Source organism: Mesoplodon densirostris, chromosome 5 (assembly GCF_025265405.1).
Source record: "Mesoplodon densirostris isolate mMesDen1 chromosome 5, mMesDen1 primary haplotype, whole genome shotgun sequence".
Classification (NCBI taxonomy): Eukaryota; Metazoa; Chordata; class Mammalia; order Artiodactyla; family Ziphiidae; genus Mesoplodon; species Mesoplodon densirostris.
The window spans coordinates 4,821,232-4,841,515 of record NC_082665.1 but is presented as its reverse complement, the minus strand read 5'-3'; the positions used below and the strand labels follow the sequence as shown (position 1 = coordinate 4,841,515).

The following is a 20,284-nucleotide window of genomic DNA, read 5'->3' as shown; positions in this document are numbered from 1 at the left end:
TTAATTAAAATAAAATGAGGCCGATCAGAAGGGCAGTGTGTCGTTTCTGCAGTCCAGCTCCCCTACTCTGATGAAGCAGCATACAGGCTGGCTTGGGTTTCATCAGGTGGCTCCTAAAGTCTAAAGTCTCTGACACAAGGGGAATCTGGGGCAGACATGCGCACCCGTGTGAAATGGGTCAGAGCGGAAGCTTGCTGGAGCGAAGACACACAGCAATGCCAGCCGTCCACGGAGGCACAGACAGGTTCCGAGATCACTACAGAGTGTAGCCACCTTGCATTGTCCACTGGAATTTGGAAGGTTTAATTTTTAGTCCAGACAGCAATGGAAGTAGACACAGGACACAGGACACATGCTGCGCCTTGGGAAGAGAAGGTAATCCGTGCTTCGCAACATGGGGCGGGCGGCAGGTGCTTGGTGACGTTTTGGTGGCTGAGCGTCCGGTCTCAGGAAGGAGATTCTAGAAATGTGGTGATTAAAACAGACCGACCCTGACACTTCCAAAATTGTGCTTGCACTGCCACATTCTTCCAGCATCTTCCTTCAAAAAACCTGATGAAAGCATCGTTTGCTCTCTGGCCCATTCCCACTTTCTGGCATAACTCATACTTCCAGCTCCCCAGACAACTACCGCCACTTAAAAGAGCAGGCTTCTCTGGTGGCGCAGTGGTTAAGGATCCGCCTGCCAACACAGGGGACACGGGTTCAAGCCCTGGTCTGGGAAGATCCCACATGCCGTGGAGCAACTAAGCCCAGGCACCACAACTACTGAGCCTGAGCTCTGGAGTCTGCGAGCCACAACTACTCAAGCCTGCGCTCTAGAGCCCGTGCTCCACAGCAAGAGAAGTCACCGCAATGAGAAGCCCGCACACCACAACGAAGAGTAGCCCCTGCTTGCCGCAGCTAGAGAAAGCCCACGCACAGCAACAAAGACCCAACTCAGCCATAAGTAAATAAGTTAATAAATTAGCTAAAAAAAAAAAAAAAAAAAACGAGTGTGTGTGCTCAGGAGCTTGTCAGTGGATGAGGACCGCATGGTAGCCAAGTTCTGGAAGTAGATGGCCCAGGGTCAAAGCCTGCCTTCACCACTAGCTGGATCTACGACTTTAGAAGAGTTACCTTACCATTGTATGACTTGATTTCCCCCAAGTGTAAAATGAGGATAATATGAACAAGTATCTCAAAGACTCATTTGAAGATTAAATAATATGATACAATAAAGCACTTAGCCCAGTTCCTGTCACATATTAAGAGCTCAATCAGTATTAGCAGTTATTATAGTCACATGCATTCAGAGCTCCATAAAAAAGTGACTCTGTAGGCATCTTCGTAGCCATAAACTTCAGGTTACTTACTTAGCCAGTAGAGAAGATGCCAAACATCTTTTAATCTCTCTTCAGTCAGGCCCTCCTTGGAACCACAATCCAAGGTTTAAGATATGGCTAATTGGACAGGATTGCAGGAAAATTCCAAAATAGGGGTCTAATGGGGGATCCAGGCCATGATTCTGCTAGAAGCTCATACTAATGAACCCTAGGCAGTGTGTTTAGTGCAAGCAGGTCACCCAGACAATAAACAGAGCTCCATGACCTTGCAACCACCAGCTAAGGGAAGCCTAGGCCATCCCACCTCTGAGGGCTCACAGAGCTGTTTCATAACACCTGGACAATGGAATTTCCTACACTCCATAGAAGACAAATATGTCATGTGTGCATAAGTGGTCTGCATATTACCTAAATGTCAGAGAGCAATAAGAATGTTATCATCACATGGTACATATGCGCACACACACACATGCATGCACACACAGGTATTACTCTTATCATACGAACTTCCATTCAAGCTCAAGATGTAAGACTGTCTAAGTAGTATTTTCTAAACTCTTCAAGATGTGTCCCGTGGATACTTCAGTGAAATAATTCAGCTGCAATGACAAGATTCAGATGTGTAGGCACAAAACTGATTTGTGTCTTTTTCTTAAGAGCCTCAACTGATACGGAACTCGCATCTAATTTCATTCTCCAATTCCCAACTGCAAAAACATTTTTTTTTTCTTTTTTTTTGCGGTATGCGGGCCTCTCACTGTTGTGGCCTCCCCCGTTGCGGAGCACAGGCTCCGGATGCGCAGGCCCAGCGGCCATGGCTCACGGGCCCAGCCGCTCCGCGGCATATGGGATCCTCCCAGACCGGGGCACGAACCCGTATCCCCTGCATCGGCAGGCGGACTCTCAACCACTGCGCCACCAGGGAGGCCCGCAAAAACATTTTTTATTCTATATTTTGGCATTGAGAAAATCGTGTTCAGTTGAGGACAAATGAAATATAATGCAGGGAACCCTCCTGCACTGTTGGTGGGAATGTAAATTGATACAGCCACTATGGAGAACAGTATGGAGGTTCCTTAAAAAACTAAAAATAGAACTACCATATGATCCAGCAATCCCACTACTGGGCATATAGCCAGAGAAAACCATAATTCAAAAAGACACATGAACCCAACTGTTCATTACAGCACTATTTACAACAGCCAGGTCATGGAAGCAACCTAAATGCCCATCGACAGACGAATGGATAAAGAAGATGTGGTACATATATACAATGGAATATTACTCAGCTATAAAAAGGAATGAAATTGGGTCATTTGTAGAGATGTGGGACCTGGAGACTGTCATACAGAGTGAAGTAAGTCAGAAAGAGAAAAACAAATATCGTATATTAATGCATATATGTGTAATCTAGAAAAATGGTACAGATGAACCGGTTTGCAAGGCAGAAATAGAGACACAGACGTAGAGAACAAACATATGGACACCAAGGGGGAAAAGCGGGGGTGGGGTGGTGGTGGTGGGATGAATTGGGAGATTGGGATTGACATATATACACTAATATGTATAAAATAGATAAATAATAAGAACCTGCTGCATAAAAATAAAATAAAATAAAATTCAAAAAAAAAGAAATGTAATGTACTTAAAGACAGACACGATTTAAACTTGGGGGTTGGGGAAGACCCTACCATGTAATAGGAATGTAATATAAATGTTATCCTCCTCCAATTTCACTCTTAAACACACCAACAATAGAACATAATACCAGGAAATAGTTCTACCACTGAAGTGGATAAAAGTTAATTAACCTGTCTCCTACTTACTCAACTCAAATAAGTGAATGGGGGTCGACAAGGAAAAGTAAATGAGTTTTCCCTATTTACACACTGATTCTTAAAAGCTGACATTCCGCTTTCTCAAAACAACTCTTTATTGCTCAACTTTAAAGCAAATGTCATTATTTTCAAAGTTTAAAAAAGTCAAGTGAATAAATGTGCCTTTGTTTGGAAGATTTGAGGATGCTAATGATGTGCAGTAAACAAACCTGTGACTTGAGACCACATGGGCTCAAAATGCTGCGATCAAATCACGGGTCCCATTGACCTCAGGCTGATGATCAGCATCTCCAAACCCTGGTCTCAAATTCTGTAAAACTGAGATTAAAACTACTTATTCGGGCTTCCCTGGTGGCGCAGTGGTTGAGAGTCCGCCTGCCGATGCAGAGGACACGGGTTCGTGCCCCGGTCCAGGAGGATCCCACATGCCGCGGAGCGGCTGGGCCTGTGAGCCATGGCGGCTGAGCCTGCGCGTCTGGAGCCTGTGCTCCGCGACGGGAGAGGCCACAACAGTGAGAGGCCCGCGTACTGCCCAAAAAAACAAAAAACTACTTATTCATTCAACTGTTTGAGGTTGAACACAAGCCATATATCGGTATGGATCTGTAAACAGACGTGGACTTATGCCTCATCCTGCCTTTTAACAGCTGTCGGATCCATAGCACTCACTTAATCCCACCTTATTTACGATGGTGGTAACAATACCTACCTTCCTACAAAGCTTCAAGCATTATAGGAAATACCATGGACACTTAAAGCAGTACCTCGTATCTAGCAACAAATAATGTCAGCTATTATTGACATATTGTCACTATTATTACTAATAAACGTAACTGCTGCATATAACATAATAAGCCAAGTGCCTGCACACTTTAGATGCTCAATATGTGTAAATTTCCTTTTACTCTAATCCTTTTTTTTTTTTTTTTTTGCAGTACGCAGGCCTCTCACTGTTGCGGCCTCTCCCATTGCGGGGCACAGGCTCCAGACGCGCAGGCTCAGCAGCCATGGCTCACAGGCCCAGCCACTCCGTGGCATGTGGGATCTTCCTGGACCGGGGCACGAACCCGTGACCCCTGCATTGGCAGGCAGACTCTCAACCACTGCGCCACCAGGGAAGCCCCTCTAATCCTTTTTTTATGGGAAGAATTACAAGCAGAATTTCTTTCTTCAAAGAAGACCAAGAGATTCTACTCTCTTAAATGACACTGCAAAATTTCTGGAGTAGGGGGATGTGAAAATTTAAGCAGGTATTTACTCCCTATATTAATTAATTCTTATGGCCCAGCAGTTCTTAGGAGGAGGTATGGGGGACCAGTGATTTATAGTATCATCTTCTGGCCCCTTTCTAAGTGAAAGATGCCATAAGTTCCAGCGAGATCAAAACACATGCATGTTCTGATAGGAAAAAAATGACTATACATAGCCTAAATACTCACATTTCTGGTAACCAGACTATCCCATTATATTAATGTAAAGGGCAAAAGAAGTGAAGGGTATAAAGAAAAATCCAATCATTGCTAAGCTCACTGAACCACAAAAATGAGCCATGGTAACCTTTTACCGTAGGGTAGAAATCCATTAATAACAACACTGCCATGCATATTTTTCACTCACGTTCTTTCCCACACATTTGAAATTTTCTTATATCAGAAAGCATTACATAAGCATTTAACTCAACAAACCTCAGAGTCACCCAGACTAAAGTACTCCTCTTGGGAAAACAATCTCACTACGTGAACTCAGGGATGAACACCACCACCCTAAGCCGTGTTGTTGAAACACAAGGCAAACAAACACAAAATGGTGGACTCCTTTTTTAAGGACATACACACTTGAAATAAATGCAGAGACACCCCTCCAGCACTACCACGGACACAAGAGGCTTGTGTTCACAGGACACATGGAAAAGAGAGAGAAATGCAAACAGGGAAGTCTCCCCGGAGAAAAAGGCTGGTGCCCTTTGCAGCCACACAGCTTCCTCCTCCGAGTTTCTCTGCATCTAATATCTTCAAATAACGGGTGCTTTCTAACCAGGGTTTCCATTTCCCAGAGGCCTCTGCCGTCCAGCCTTTGCCTGGGAAAGCAAGTGACACAATATCCCCCTCTCCCTTTACCAGGCAACAAAGAGGATTTACACTGCCTTAAAAACAGAAATCAGCATCTTCAGGATGAGGAGGCCTCTGTCGGCCTGCAGCATAGGGCACTCGGGCACAAAGTATCCAGGAGAAAGAAAATGCATTCCGAGCGGTTAGCACACAGGAGTAATCGAAGTATAATTTAACCATCTGATCAAACACTAATTAGCATAATCATTTGAGGGGAAAATGGCTGGAGGAACCCAGGAACACCTCGATATCTGTGTTCTTAGTGACTTATGAAAAAGAAGACACACAGATTGGGGATTTTTTTCTTTCTGTTCATGGAAAAAAACAGTAAATAAAGCTTAAACACTAACAAGCATCACCAGCTCTGGTTTTTGCAGTCAAAGGAGTTACAACTGAGATTCGGAAGAAGCATCTTGCTTTCTCTCCAGCATCCACAGAAAAGCACAAAACCAATCTTACATCGCAGTAGCGTGGCTCTAAACTATGTGACTTAGTGTTTCTCAACCTCAGCACTATCGACATTTTGGGACAGATACTTATGTGTCGTCGGGGGCTGTCCTGTGCATGGCAGGATGCTGAGCAGCATCCCGGGGCTCCACCCACCAGTGAGGCCAGGGGCAGCCCCTTCTCCCCAGAACTGTGATAACAAAATGTTTCCAGATGATACTGCCCAGTATCCCCGAGGGAGTGGAACTGCCCTGGTTAGAACCCTGTTTTAACTGAAGAACTCAATTTGTCAGGAGCACTAAAAATGATCAAATCGTAAGAGGAGGGAAGGAGGCTTTTATTCCCATCTTCCAAAAATAATGAGCCTATAGTAATAATTCCATGGAATTCCATGGAGTTTATATCTGATGTCTTTGTTTAGAGCTTTATAATAACGCATAACACCTACGCTTGTGCAATTTGGAAAAAAATAATTATAAATACCAGCCTCTCCCCATTCAGAGATTTCTAGAAAGACACAGCTGACTTCCAACAGGCAACCCCTGAGGTGGACACCCACAGGCGGAAAGAACACCATCCCTTGCTTCCAGACTTCAGTGTGTCCTGAGCAGCTGGGGAATCACGGCAGTGTCCCTCCACCTGCCCACATCAGGGCAAACCACCGGTGACTTAGGAAATTAATAGAGGCATAGAAGGCCTCCAGACCCCAGGGAAATATCGCTTTCTTCCTACACTCTCATCGTAGGCATGGAAGCCCTGATACTTGCTCCCAGTTGCTAAGGAGGGAGAGAGGAAGGTGTAAATGATGACAAGGGAATAAATACAGAAATCCCCTCCGTTTCTCGCAAGTGCATCTCCACTACCAACAGATTCATCGCATTGCCTTAAACTGCCTTGGACATTAGTCGGACGGTACCTGGTAACATCCATTTTTATGGAAAGATGGAAACCTAAGGGAAAAGCACTCAACACTTACTAAAGTATGCAATAAATAGTTTCTACGGGTTAAGGTGATTTGTTCCAATAATAAAGCTGAGTCACACAATCTCTCATTTCTATTTTTCTAAGGAGAGTATGTAACCATTTACAATTACTCACAGATCTCTCAAAGGGTATTAAACTTGCTGGTGGAAATACTTATGACCTTTCCATGGAGGACATATGGAAAAAGGCTGCCCTCGTCTGCTGCAAAATTTAAGAGAGAGTAGTCTGGCCAAGTGGCAGAGGCCGTGAGAACTCCAAATCGGAGAGGAACTGTGAGCTATTTTAAACGCATATCTTCTTCTACAAACCCCCTTTGGCAGAGCTTATGACTTCTGAACACAAAGCCCTCCCCGCTTTCTAAAGGAACAGAAGTGCAGGAGCCCTTTGCTGCACAGAAACAGCGTCTACTCTAATTCAAGTACTTATGAGCAAGCAGAAATTACATTTTGTCGGCCCACAATGTCTTTCATGCCATTATTCTTCCAAAGCTAAAAATCAAAACAGCCGCTCTGAAAGAATAATTTCTACAGTGAATCACAATAAAATCGCCCAAGGATTATAACATCCAACTTGTTTCAAATGCCTAGGAGGGAAAGTTATTTTTAATATTATCTAAAATAGGATCTCAGGACACAAAAAGTTATTTTTAAGGTTCTGAATTTAGGCCTCTCTCCAGCACACGTTCGCATCTATTTTAATTCAAAAAATCAAGGACATGGTGTTTTGAAAAGATTATTCCGCCATTAATAACTGTCCTCAATTTTATCATACATATGACAAGGCCTAAAATGCATATATGTCCTTATATGCCCTTTTCTCTTTTTATGACAACGTAGCATTAACGACAATACTTCGTATGATAAATACAGTCCACCTGGGGTCATTTACCTAAAAGAAAGGCGCAGAGGCCAAGAAAACCCAAAAGGGCAAACAGTCCCCAAGCCCCTTACACCTGGCTTTGGAAGGAACTTGTGCACTGATATTGGAAAGAAGACGTGTGTAATGTTCCCAGGTTGGCATCCAGGCAAAACCTCAAGCTGCAAACAGACCTGTATCCCTGTCCTGTCTATTCTGCTCTAGTGCCTCTCTTACACTTTTCCAATATAATAACCCAGAGAGTTTCCCACTATTGATCTCTTCCTGGGAGGAATGTAGTTACATTAAGGTTCAGAGGGCTTCTCTGCCAGGACTCCAGCTGCTAGCAAAGAAGGGGTCGATTTGAGAAAACACAATAGGACCAAGTCCAACAGCAAAGCACGTGCTAGCAACAAACCTGGATATCAAATATGCTAAAACAATAAGAAAAAATTACGTATGTGTATGTATGTGTATATTTGGATACAAAGAAGCATAGATATTTGTACAGATATATATACAGATGATTCTCAATGTACTAGCATCCAAATTAGAAGTCCCTGGTTGGGATCGCACCCCCCTCTACTCCGGATCTTCCCTGTTACCAGCCCCTGCCACCGACGTTCCTCAAATCTGCCCAAATCCAGGCCTCCCTGGTGGCGCAGTGGTTGAGAATCTGCCTGCCAGTGCAGGGGACATGGGTTCAAGCCCTGGTCTGGGAAGATCCCACATGCCACGGAGCAACTAATCCCGTGTGCCACAGCTGCTGAGCCTGCGCGTCTGGAGCCTGTGTTCCGCAACAAGAGAGGCCGTGATAGTGAGAGGCCCGTGCACCACGATGAAGAGTGGCCCCCACTTGCCACAACTAGAGAAAGCCCTCGCGCAGAGGCGAAGACCCAACACAGCAAAAATAAATAAATAAATTAATTAATTAATTAATTTTAAAAAAAAATTGTGCCCAAATCCTTGTGGTAGTCAATGAAGCCCTAGCCCTGCATATATATATATATATATATATATATATATATATATATATATATATATATATATATATATATATATATATATACTCTCTCAATAAGTCACTACTCAATATAGAGCTCCCCAACAGCACACCGGGGTCTACATGAAGCTTTACGGGGTTGACGTTCTAGCTACCGTCTGACCCTCTACCTCAGCCAGGGGCTGGGCAGCCTCTTTCCAAGTTTGTTCTATCCAGAGCTGGATTATGCCACCTGGATCAGAATAATAATACAGATACTTCAGTCATGCATACCCCAGAGCTGCAGAACCAGACCCCTCTGGTGGTCAGAGCTGGGAAACTATAAAACAAACAATATAAAAGATCACACGAGCCGTACGCACAATCAGGCTGAAGGACCCATGGGGGAGGGAAAAGACAGCAAAGGTACATATCAGAATTAGACCTCAGGAGCTTTGCAAACTACAGCCCATTCCCAATACAATGCCAGCACCGAGTCTCCTGTGAGAGGCTCATGAGGGGAGAAGCCTTCCAGGAAACACCCAACTTCTTCCTCCCTGACCCGGCCCACCTGGGCTTTAAGAACCAGTGGCCCTGATCCTTAACTGGACCAAGGTCCCGACAGAGGCACGGTAAAATGGAACACGGTTCGAGGCATCAACAGACTGGCCTCCAGTCAGCACGCACCCTCCCTCCTCCCGCTCACACTCCTGCTGTCCTGACACGGGGTGGCTCCTTCCTCCCTGCCCATGCTTGGTCTTCCCATAAACCTTAACTTCCATGGCTTCGAAGCATCTGATACCACAAAGGCCTACAGTGTATTCTCACCTTCCCAGCCCCAGTGATGGGGTGATGGGGCTATGGAGCCGTGGGGGTGGGGGAAGACCAAGGGGTCTCTTGCGACTACAAATCAGGGGGGGTTGTGCCTGGTGATATGAGATCTCCTAAGACATAGATGAACTGACCACTGATCAAAGTCATTACCCAAAACAAATACCAAGATCACATCTAGGTCAAAATTCTTCTACCCACGTTTCTACATATAAGTAGCCATCAAGCCTACAGTAAAACAGTAGCCACCAAAGATTTAATAGCTATTGATTTTGGTGAGTCGTAATATGCATGTACACGTCTGGTAATTAACCATCCATTCACTTTCTGCTATCATGTCAAGGCACCAGACAGACCCCTGCTAACCTTGGCTTTACCAGCCTGAATAATTTATGAAAGAAGAATTCTGTACTTTGGAGGGCCTTTCATACATTTTACACATTTCCTTTCACTGGCCAATGAAACAGACAAATGGCTACCCTTTGCAGGAACTGGCCGTGACAAGTTCCAGGAGGGGTGATAAAAATCACCACTGCACCCTCTCTAGAGTGTGCAGTTGCTCGTTTGACTAGTAAAGTACGTTGTGGCTGTTGAGGTCTTCAGCTCATCCCTGAAGTCTCACACGTGATATTACAAAGCACTGTTATTTCTACCCTGGCAGCTACAAATCGGTTATTAAGAATGCTCTACAGCCAATATTAAGAAACAAACACTGTAATTAAGCAGACTGGGACTTGGGGTTTTTGGTGTCTTATGGGAACTCAAGATCAAATTATGCCACAGTGGGGCTACTGTGGAGAGAAGAAATGAATCTCAAGTTTCTCTGATGAGAAACTATGTTTACTCAAAAGCTTCCACAGTAGAGCTCAGGTCTTTACATAAAGGAAAAAAAAAAAGAGTAAAATTTAAAAACACAGCAAATTGCAGTGGTTCTAATTATCTTCATGCTTTGCCTTTCTGTAACAATATAATTGTAAAAATTCTCCCACTGTCCTGAAGTCCATGCGATGAGTGAAAAAGCAGGTCTTGTGAGAAAAATCAATGCTTTGTTCAATATTAGGAAAAGGAATCAATGGTAAGAGTGTCCACTGCCATCAGCCATTTCCAATGACATGGCTCCGCAGGGTGTGACACAGGCCACCTTGGTCAGCATCCAATGGACCCATTCATGCTGGTTCTAACCCCAACTTAACATAGCCATCACTCAGTCCCATGAGGGTACAGAAGGCACCTGGGGACCCTGAAGTCATCAGAGTCTTCACTGGGAGTGTTATTACCACTGTCATTTTGCAGAAGCATCCAATAATTTGAGATTCAGGCATCTAGAAAGAACCATAAACTGACTTCACTGTGTTTAGTATTTATGCACAGTGGACAAGAAGAAGAATGGCTTAAGTTTTGTGTAAAGCCAAGCTTCAGACTGCTTCCTGGTTCATCATTTTCATACTAAAAGAGGCAAGGCTCATATGAATCAAAATCTGCAATCAATTAGTTCAAATCTCCTTCCACCACCTCATCAAACCTGCCTGTTCCACAGTCTAAGGAGACTGGCTACAAAACAACCCATTGCATAGCTGGTTCTTCACAAGATAAAAGGAAAACGCTTTTCACAGCATCATACTTTGGGGTTGGTCTGGCTTTTGTTCAGATGTGCAACCTGTACACCAGCAGCATTTCCATACAAACTCAAGGATTCTACCCTTAACAGAAAATAAGGTGTGCTTGGGGCCAGTAAAACCAAAATGTTACACTGAATAAATGCAGTCCTAGCAAAGAAGACTATTTCATTCCTAAGAGCAAGTGTGTTCGTTTTTCTTTGTCCAGGAACATTTACGTCAATCAAGCAGCCTGTGGTGACACTGCCTATCCCAGCTGGACTGGCCAATTAGAAGAGTATAGGCCACAATTTTTTAAATCTCCAAAATTTAATAACTGATTAATATAGAGGAACCTATAATAATCGCAAGATCCTAAATGGGAACACTTAGTAACTGCTCTACTTTAAACATGCATGCAGATTCACCCTCCCACTCCGTGCTGCTGAGCAGCTTCAGGAAAGACAATGCTTATTGCCAAGTAAATATCTGTGGCAGCCCTGCAAGTTCAACACGCTCCCTTCACTTCATTCCTCTGTTCACACCTACCAAAGCCCAGTTTCCAAATAATACAGATACTGGCTCCGCACCCTCACCTCCCCAAGTCTGACATGGACTTAAGCCCTGAGAGCATTTCAAGAATACTCTGCAGAGTTCAAAGCGATTTCTCAGTATTTCCTCAAGGGCTGTTATGCTTTTATTCTCCTCCAAAAAAAAAAAAAAAAAAATCTCCATGGTCCTGGGGTGGTAGGGGAAGCCAGCATTTCGTATGGAGGTGATCTCACGTTTTCAATTTTTTCGCTTTCCCAGCCGCTGCATTTAAAAACGGCTTGCTCACTCTTAAATCTTACTCACTGTCTTCTGCGTAAAAATAACTTAAATAGGGATGCAGGCGAGATTCATTAATCCCTGTCATTCTGTCTCTCTGTGTAGTAGCCTCTTTCCTTCTTCTTATCTCATCATCTGTCTGGTCAGCTCCATGCATCCCTCTCTGTTCCACCGTGATATGTATTTCCATAACCCTGGGGGCTTGAAGACCAAAAATTAACCCAAGTGAATGATTTTTAAAAAATAATAAGTATTGACAATATAGAATAAAGACAGAGCTCCAAAAATTAAACGATGATAAACACTGTAAGCTCCAAGACACCTAATTTGATTCTCGTATTTGATACAAATCACAATTTTAATGGTAAAACATATTCCTTTCATGTGACTTTGATGAAGGAACCAACTTTTACAATTGGTTCTGCTGGAAAAGAAGAAAAAAAAGATAATGATGAGACAGACACCCATAAATCAACAGAATGCTTAAGAAACTACTAATGTGATTTTTTAAAGACAGTTAAGGCCTAAGGAACTGAGCTTTGTTTTGATATCCTTGGAGGCTCTTTGATGAAGAAATGAATTCCCAGGAACCCCTAGGGAAACTTATGTGTTGGTGTGATGTTTCTGACTGGCTTTCAGAACGCGACAGGGTGTTACACCTTGTATAGGATTTTCAAATCGTGCCAGTTAGCAACGTACACTTGAGAACAAGGGGTCCAATGCATTTATTAACTTATTTCCTGTGACATTTGACCCAATCCAAGTCACAAAGAACACCTAAAGCAATTATAGCATCGTTATGTAACTGTGATGAAGTCCCATCACATATTCCAAATGTGAATCCATTTCGGAAACGAGAAGAAAATGCCCCCAGAAGCATTTCTAGAAAATGAGCATTTCCACAGCCATGGAGTCAGTGCATCAGACAAGATGGCAGCAGCCAAGGAATGCACACTGCTGCTTACGTGCATTTCTCGCAATGGTTTATACAGTAGAATCAGAGATGGGGCAGACAAGAAGCTAACCCGGCAAGGAAGGATAAGAGAGATGCAGGAGCCATGGGGCAGATGGGAGAGAGGAGGGCGCGAAGGAGGGGAGAAGGCTCTGCCCATCATCCTGTCCTTTCTGTCCGTCAGAGAACATCTGTTTCCACCTGCCCTGCACGCGCTTTGCTCTGTGCGAAGGACACACCCCGGCACGGCAGGAGCCTCACCTTCAGACCTTGCCATCCAGTAAGGGAGACAGTCACTAGCCAAACAGGCACCAAATAAACAGAGTCACAGATTACTCTAGACACTGTCAAGGAAACGGCCAAGGTGTTAGGAAAGCAGATCATGCAGGAATCTAATCTGGGGCGAGCAGGTCTCTGAATCCAGTCTTTCCAAACATCCCGATCAGAAGCTGTCTAACCTCTGTACCCAAAACTGGTTATCCGCGCCTGCCCTCCTGCCGCCTGGGTGGACGGTGTGCCACCGGCCGAGGAATTCAGAACTGCACAGTGTGTACAAGTCGGGCTGCTGGAACCTTCCATTCCCCCTGCCTCATCTTAACCCATAAATCCAACAAGGGAAATGCAACTTTGAGTGTTTTCATATTTTCAAAACATGAAAAAAAAAAAGTAATAAATATGGGGGGAGGGGCGGGAGAAGATGAGAATTTAAAATGAGAATTTCTGTGCCCGGCTCGGTGGCATGTGAAGGATGAACACCTGGCCCAGGCGAACAGGTGCTGCTTGGTTTGTCTGGGGGCGCAGGAGGAGGTCCTGGACCGCGGGGATGGCTGGGGGAGCGCAGAGGAGCGGCGCGGAGCCTCACCCCCGTGCCCAGCAGCGGCGGCGAAGCGGGCTGGGCCTCCCGCAATGACATTGGAAGGTCAGCCAATCAGGCGCGGGGCTGCTTCCGAGCAGCCACCTCCGCCGAGAGGAGGCGCCCGCGGGGCCGGGCTCCCCAGCCAGTGGGAAGGGAAGGCGGGATGCAAACGCACGGTCCGCGGGCCCACCAGCCCCGGACACCGCCTTTCCCTTTCTCTGCACCTTCGAGATTGCAACAGATTGCTGGGAGCACCGGCCTCCTGGGGAAAACTGGAAACAAAGACGGCGGACCCTGCCTCGCCGGCCGTAGCCTTTGCATTCGTGGCTCCTGTTGGGCTGAACTCCGGGACCCGGGAGGCTGGGCCCGGCGAACTTGAGAAGCCGCGGGGAGGAGAGCCTCCGGCCGCCGCGCCGCGCAGAGCACCGCTGCTCGGAGGCGGCGACTCCGTCTGCCCGTGAAGGCTGGCTGCACGCGTCTTGTGAGGTTTGCCGCCCACTAGTGTCCTGTGGCAGGGACACAACTGACATGAAGGTATAGCACCGCCTCACCATCTCCCAGGCCGCCGATGGAGCTGGTCCCGGGAGCCAGCGTGCGCGGTAGCGCAGCGCCAAGGAAATGCCCAGACACAGCGCCCTCCTGCGAACGCCCGGGGCCTCCGGCCGCCCCGCCAAACACCCAGGGGACCCAGAACGCGGGAGTGCTCGCCTCTCTGCCTTACCTAATGCTAACTATTATTTCCACTGTCTGTTAATTATTTATGAGGCGCATTCATAATCTCAGCCGTAGGATTCGGCTAATTTTGTGAAATTTGGATGCCATAGTTTTGTAAATGCGTCCACTGAGAAATCCATCGTTTTATTTTTCAAACATAAATTTCCAGTCTCCTGCAGTGTTCTTAGGTCTTTATAAAATGACCTTCCCTGGTTTTTTCTCTCTCCTTTACATGGAGTTTCAATGCCCATTGCATTGAGTCTCTTTATGAAATACTCACTGCATCTCATCCCAGACACATCAGTGATAAAACACTTTGACAGCTACATGGAGGCCCAGGAATTAGGGATTTAGATTGGCTTTTTTTTTTTTCTTGGTCACAATTATTTTCCCCTATCAGCGTGCTGTATTGGACCAGTTCTGCCCAGTGAGTCACTGATTCACAGCAACAAACTGCGGTCACACCAAAGTGGCATTCAGGAGAGAGTAAGAAGTGGAGAAGGATCGGCTGGAATTTAATAAAGGTCTGCATGGCATTTTGTTTTCCTACACAGGGCATCTTGTAGGGGCACCCAAGCTTAAGAGACCTAGAAAATTTTTATGAACCCTATAATTCTGGGGTGGAATTTAAATCTCCTTAATAAAAATAGGAGAGGGAGAAGTGGGGAGCAAGCCCTGGAATTATTCACCTGATAACATTTTTTTGACTTCCACGTATTTACATGAATTAAATAAAAATCACCTTAAAACCCTGAAGCTGCATTTGCACTCATAAATGTCTGCTCCTACATTTAAATAAAATATAAGTTTGCGGTACGTAATTCCCTGTGGAGATGACAGGGGATGCAGAAAGGTGCTGCACAGCCCACTTTCTTTTTGACGAGCACCCTTCTCTCTCCCAACACCCACCCTCTCTAAGCTCCACAAGCTCCCTGAAAATGGCAAAGCGGCAAAGCCCAGAATTGCATGGCTCAGGAAAGGATGATGTCAGGGACCTATGTGTACATAACAACAGAAGTCAAGGATACTAGCAGAAATGTATTATATAGAATAAATCTGCTTATTAGGCCCATCTAGGCTTTTAACAAGAATTGTAAACTAGAGTATTCTCATCAGAGTTAAAGCCAAAAGAAATTGTGATAAAACACAATGCAGTGTGTTTCCATCCCAAGGAAAGGCTGTGAGACATATCTGCACATATAGGGACCCCCATTCCCTTGCACAGTAACTGAAGCTCCCTGAGAGTATTTCCAGAACATTGCAGGACAAGTTGACTGCTTTAAAACATGATGACTGCACCTGATCAGGTGAGGTAATTCATTCAAGGATTTAGCCCATGAAGGGACTGTTCTCTGACTTCTATGTTTTACCCTGAATACTGTCTGCAGCCTGTCCAGCAACCATGCTTTCATTATGAAATAAATGCACATCCCATTACATCAGTAGGAAAAACGCTGTTGCCTACTGTTAAAATGCAGATACACTGTGGGCTTCTTATTTTATGAGTACCCCAAAATATCAAACTGCATAATCTTTTACAATTATATTTTTGTTATCATGTCAGACGTTTTGATGTTTCAGGCCTAGCAGTAGTCAGTTTAGCTATTAGAATTCATAGATTTTTTATCACACACATTCAGGAATTTTTCAAAATTAAGGTAGACCAAAATATGACATTATTGAAAAAAAATCTCTCAATTTTCTTCAAGTCTCATTCAGATAGGTAAGAACCATTTAATTTCACATTTTTGAAATACAGTCCTATGAACAGGCATCATTCCAAACTGGACTCTTATTTTATTTTGACATGACTATCTATTTTATGATCCTTTTCACAGTATGCACTGAACATTGTTCCTTGAAAACTCTTTAAAGCCAGTTCCCCTCACAAATGAAAAGAATCCAAAGCTCTACAGTCAGGACTTTTTTTTTTTTTTAATGCTTCATCATATAAGGAGAGGGCCATTTTTACATGAGATTCCATATCCTTCTGGTAGATAGGATCAGAACATGTAATACAGCAAACTAAAATATTCATTTGCATGTACAGTCTATATCTCATATTGTGAAATCTACCTGTATTCATTATAGTATCAATAGTAGTGGTTATCAATCAATTTTAAGGGTCCTGAAAAAGGTATAAGAAGATAATGCTCTAGGACTCAGTATAAATGCACATACATAGCCTTTGAACGTATTTTCCACAGAGTAGATTATTTGAGGTTTTATACAATTTTCTCACTATATATGACTCTATCATGATTATTTTAGTAAAACTGATTCAAAAAAAAATAGTCAAACATTTTAGCATCTCTGTTTCAGAGACCATACCAGACCTATTTCTGTCACATATAACTATGAAACTGTAAAACAGATACCAATTGACTGACAATCAGAAGCACAACCTCTTTCCTCATCCTGAAATACATACTTCTCAATAGGGTGGAAATTATGTTTCATCCCATAACCCAGCCCCTTTTGAGAAGCCCAGAGATGTACGCCCTGACAGGTGAGACAGGCCGTCAATGCTCTGTGGCGCTGGAACACGTATGTGAGCATTTTTACATTTTCTCTGAGTTCACATTAGCAGAGCAGCATAAAGGGCCGACTTTCCTGATGCCTCACCACACATTAGCTAAAGCAGATCTATCCCCCAAGGTAAATTCCCGCGAGGCTGCAGAAGAGGTATAGTGCCCTCTGGGAAAGATGGGTGTCATGTCAGAACTTGTTGCAATTCTTTCCTGCTAGGAAATCTCAAAATGAAAGTTTTGAACACTTTGCTTTAGGTTATATTAGAGAGCAAAGTATCATTTTAATGTTAATTTCAGGATTTCCTTCTTGCAGTGTTACCTTTCCTTAGTCATCTTTTTTTTTTAATTTTACAAAGTTTATGCATTTCCTCTGGCCTGTCGGTGTGTTGATTCTTTAAGTACTATCTTGGTAGGCAAAGAAAATGCACCTCTATGCAGCTAACACTCAGAGCTGCCCTGTGCATCTTCCAGGAAAATCTTACAGCCTCCCCTTGGCTTCTGGTATTTTCTCATAAGGGCTAGATTTCCTTCCTTTCTCTCTCTCCCCCTCCCTCCCTCCTGGGTAGGGGATTCTGCTTAATGGTTTAATTTTAACTGTCAGCAAGTCATACATTTTATGCAGATTTGTGTTCCGAAATTTGAAATGGGAATTGAAGCTCTAGCGACTCCCAGGCAATGCCAAATGATGACAATTTCCTCTCATTCCCAGATGAGAGGAAGCCATTCATACATGCGAGTTCACATTTACGCGGTGACAGGCAACCAAAGGTGCAGTCACACTTACTAATTGGATCTGACTCAGTCAAGAGCAATAGCTTTTCAAATACCCAGGAAGAAAGCATTTCAAGATATAATATTGGATGGACATGAGGAAAGGAATGCTATTTGCAACAGTCGCTGATTTCATTTTTACAAGTGTACAGGTGTTTTAAAGAATCTGTCAACATTTCAGATGATGTAATGCTTATCAGTGCCTACAGTGCATATTTTTACATAAATGGCTGTGGGGATTCTGTAGTACCAAGAAGGGGGATGCTGGTGGTAAAAGGACAGATCTTTCTTCAAGGCTTTTCTTGCTGCTGGAGATGAACAGCAGCAGAATTAAAGCACATGTTTTAAAAGCTCAGAAAGCTTTGAATCTGAAGGCAGACGCTCTTAACTGACCCCTCCACCTGCCTGCACTTGGAATGTCATGTCCCTTGCAGTCTGTGGTGTGTCAAACCGGCGATCTTTCTATCTCTCTTCCTCTCAGCAAACCCGGTTTGTTCTGAATGAGGGAGTTATCTAGTACAGGAGTTAGCTCGGAGCTGTCACTTTGCTAGGTAAGCGCCTTTAAATGATTACAGAGCAATTTTTCACCCGTCCTCTCTTCACTGCCTCCTCTCCTCCCCGAAGAAATATAAATAAGATTTTTAAAACATAAAAGCCTGCAAATTTCAACCCAGATGCAGGAGGAAAAGGGAAAGACTTCACCCATGCATCCAGTCCCCCCACACTCCGGTCAATACAAGAAATGAAATTCATCACAAACCGAAAGGCTCACCATTCGCGAAGCTCTGGAACAAGGAGAGAGCCAGTATCCACATGCCCCTGCTGCTCTCCGGCCTCCCGCGAGCGCCGCGCCGGCCTCGCCCCCCGCGCTCCGCCCGGCTCCGCTCGCTCGCCACACGCCCGGGGGCCGCCGCCCGCCCGCCGCCGCCGCCGCCGCCGCCGCTGCTGCCGCCGAGCCGCCCGGGCACGCGGCGCGGCCGGGCTCCGGGGCGAGGGCTGCGCTCGCCGCGCGCCGCGCTCCTGCACACCTGCTCCCGGGCGCCGCGCCCAACGCTGCGGCCAGAGCGGGCCGGCGGGGCTGCAGCCCAGGTGCGCCGTCAGCTCAGGGGGCCGCCGGCAGGTCGGCAGGTGGACGGAGCCGCAGACGCGGGCGTGAGCTCATCCCGGGCGCCCGGCGCCCCGACTGCGCAGCAAGCGGCCTCCCGTGCGTCGGCCCTCAGCCTCCGCATCCAGGCAGCAGGCGGGCGGGCAGGCTCATCTTTCCTCTCCTGCGGCCCGAATCACGTTGATCCCTCGCTAACCTTCCCTGGCTGGGAGGCGGGCGGGCGGGCGGGCGAGGAGCGAGCGGAGCGGAGGCGAGCGGGGACCCCCTCCCCTGCCTCTGGCCGCTGGGGCGCTCTGCAGTCTTAAAGCAGCAGCCGAGAAGTGGAACCGAACTGGAGGCAGGACCGGAGGGAGCGCAGGCACCTCACAACCACGCACAGTCATCGGGATGCATTTCTTCGAGGTTTAAATCATCATTTCAGCAGCCCATTATTTTTAGTTATTTTCTTGCCGGTTGCTAATAAGATTATGGCCAGGGGTGACTATTCCAGAAGGTTGCCAGATAAGCAGAGGTGACCAGGAAAGGGCAGCAGTTTTAATAAAATGTGCAGCTGGATTTAGCTTTCGTATTTACTGTCATAAAAGTCCAGTTCATTTAACTAGAGAGAAATGCAACTTCCAAATCCTGCTGCTACTGTAAAGATCTCTATGGTTTCACGGTCTAATTTTTAATTATCTCAAATACATGGTAGACTGCAAATATAGGCAATTCTAATTTTGCTCTCTGAATGGTGCAAAAAAAAAAAAAAACCTGATTAAAATTGTTGATAATTTGAGTAATTCCAAACATATAACCCAACCACATTACTGTGAAAAGCCAATATGACAACATTTCCTGAATGTTCTGTAAGGTCGTTGAAGTCATAATAATATCTAAATAACACCTTGAAAAAGCTCATGCATACATATTCCATCACTTTGCCAAATAACTACCAACAGGGCTGGAATGCACCCAATTAGGATCCAAGGTAGAATTTCTGGGGCAAGGCATGAAAGACTGAGGAGAAGCCTTTAAGCAGGGAGGGAGGTCTCATGGGGAATAAGTTGGGTTTCCTGGGCACTGGGTACCTTGTGCCTAAGCTCCACACGCCCCTCCAAATACAAACAGGAATGAAGCACACCTAGAACAGCTCACAAAATAACAGGCAAAGCAAATGGTGAGGCAGAAACAAAATGGTGTTTTACCAGAGTTGGGCACAAGATGGCCAGGCCCTGTGTATGAGGAAGGGCCAGCTGAGCCCAGCTGCGTGCTCGCCATCGCTCTGCAGCTGCAGGTGGTCACGTGCTGCAGCCCACTCAGGACTGCCAGCCCAACCCTGCCCTACGCACTCCCCAGTGTCCTGTGGCTTTGCACACCCAGGGTGCTCAGGCTCTGGGCTTTCCTAAACGCAGCCCAGGAAGGCAGGTAATGGGGTGATTTCTGTTCCTGCATCCATCTCCTCCACCCATTCATTCAATTCACAAATTCTTAACTGCATACCAGCCACCTGTGAGGCTCCACTCAGCCTTAATTGTCAGGCGCTCCAGCACTGGGGTCAGACACACGCAGGGTCAGAGTCCAGC

The 20,284-nt window shown here is 45.4% G+C and overlaps 1 protein-coding gene across 1 annotated transcript in view; it reads right to left on the bottom strand.

The window, feature by feature from the left end:
- DSCAM (DS cell adhesion molecule) overlaps positions 1-19,105 on the bottom strand; it is a 753,140-nt gene extending 734,035 nt beyond the window's left edge. The window contains exons 1-2 of the mRNA XM_060098767.1: positions 18,919-19,105; positions 18,390-18,695 (exon numbers count right to left, since the gene is read on the bottom strand). Of these exons, the coding sequence (XP_059954750.1) occupies positions 18,390-18,695; positions 18,919-19,105 (493 nt within the window). The remainder of the gene's footprint in view (positions 1-18,389; positions 18,696-18,918) is intronic.
- Positions 19,106-20,284: the final 1,179 nt, after the last annotated feature.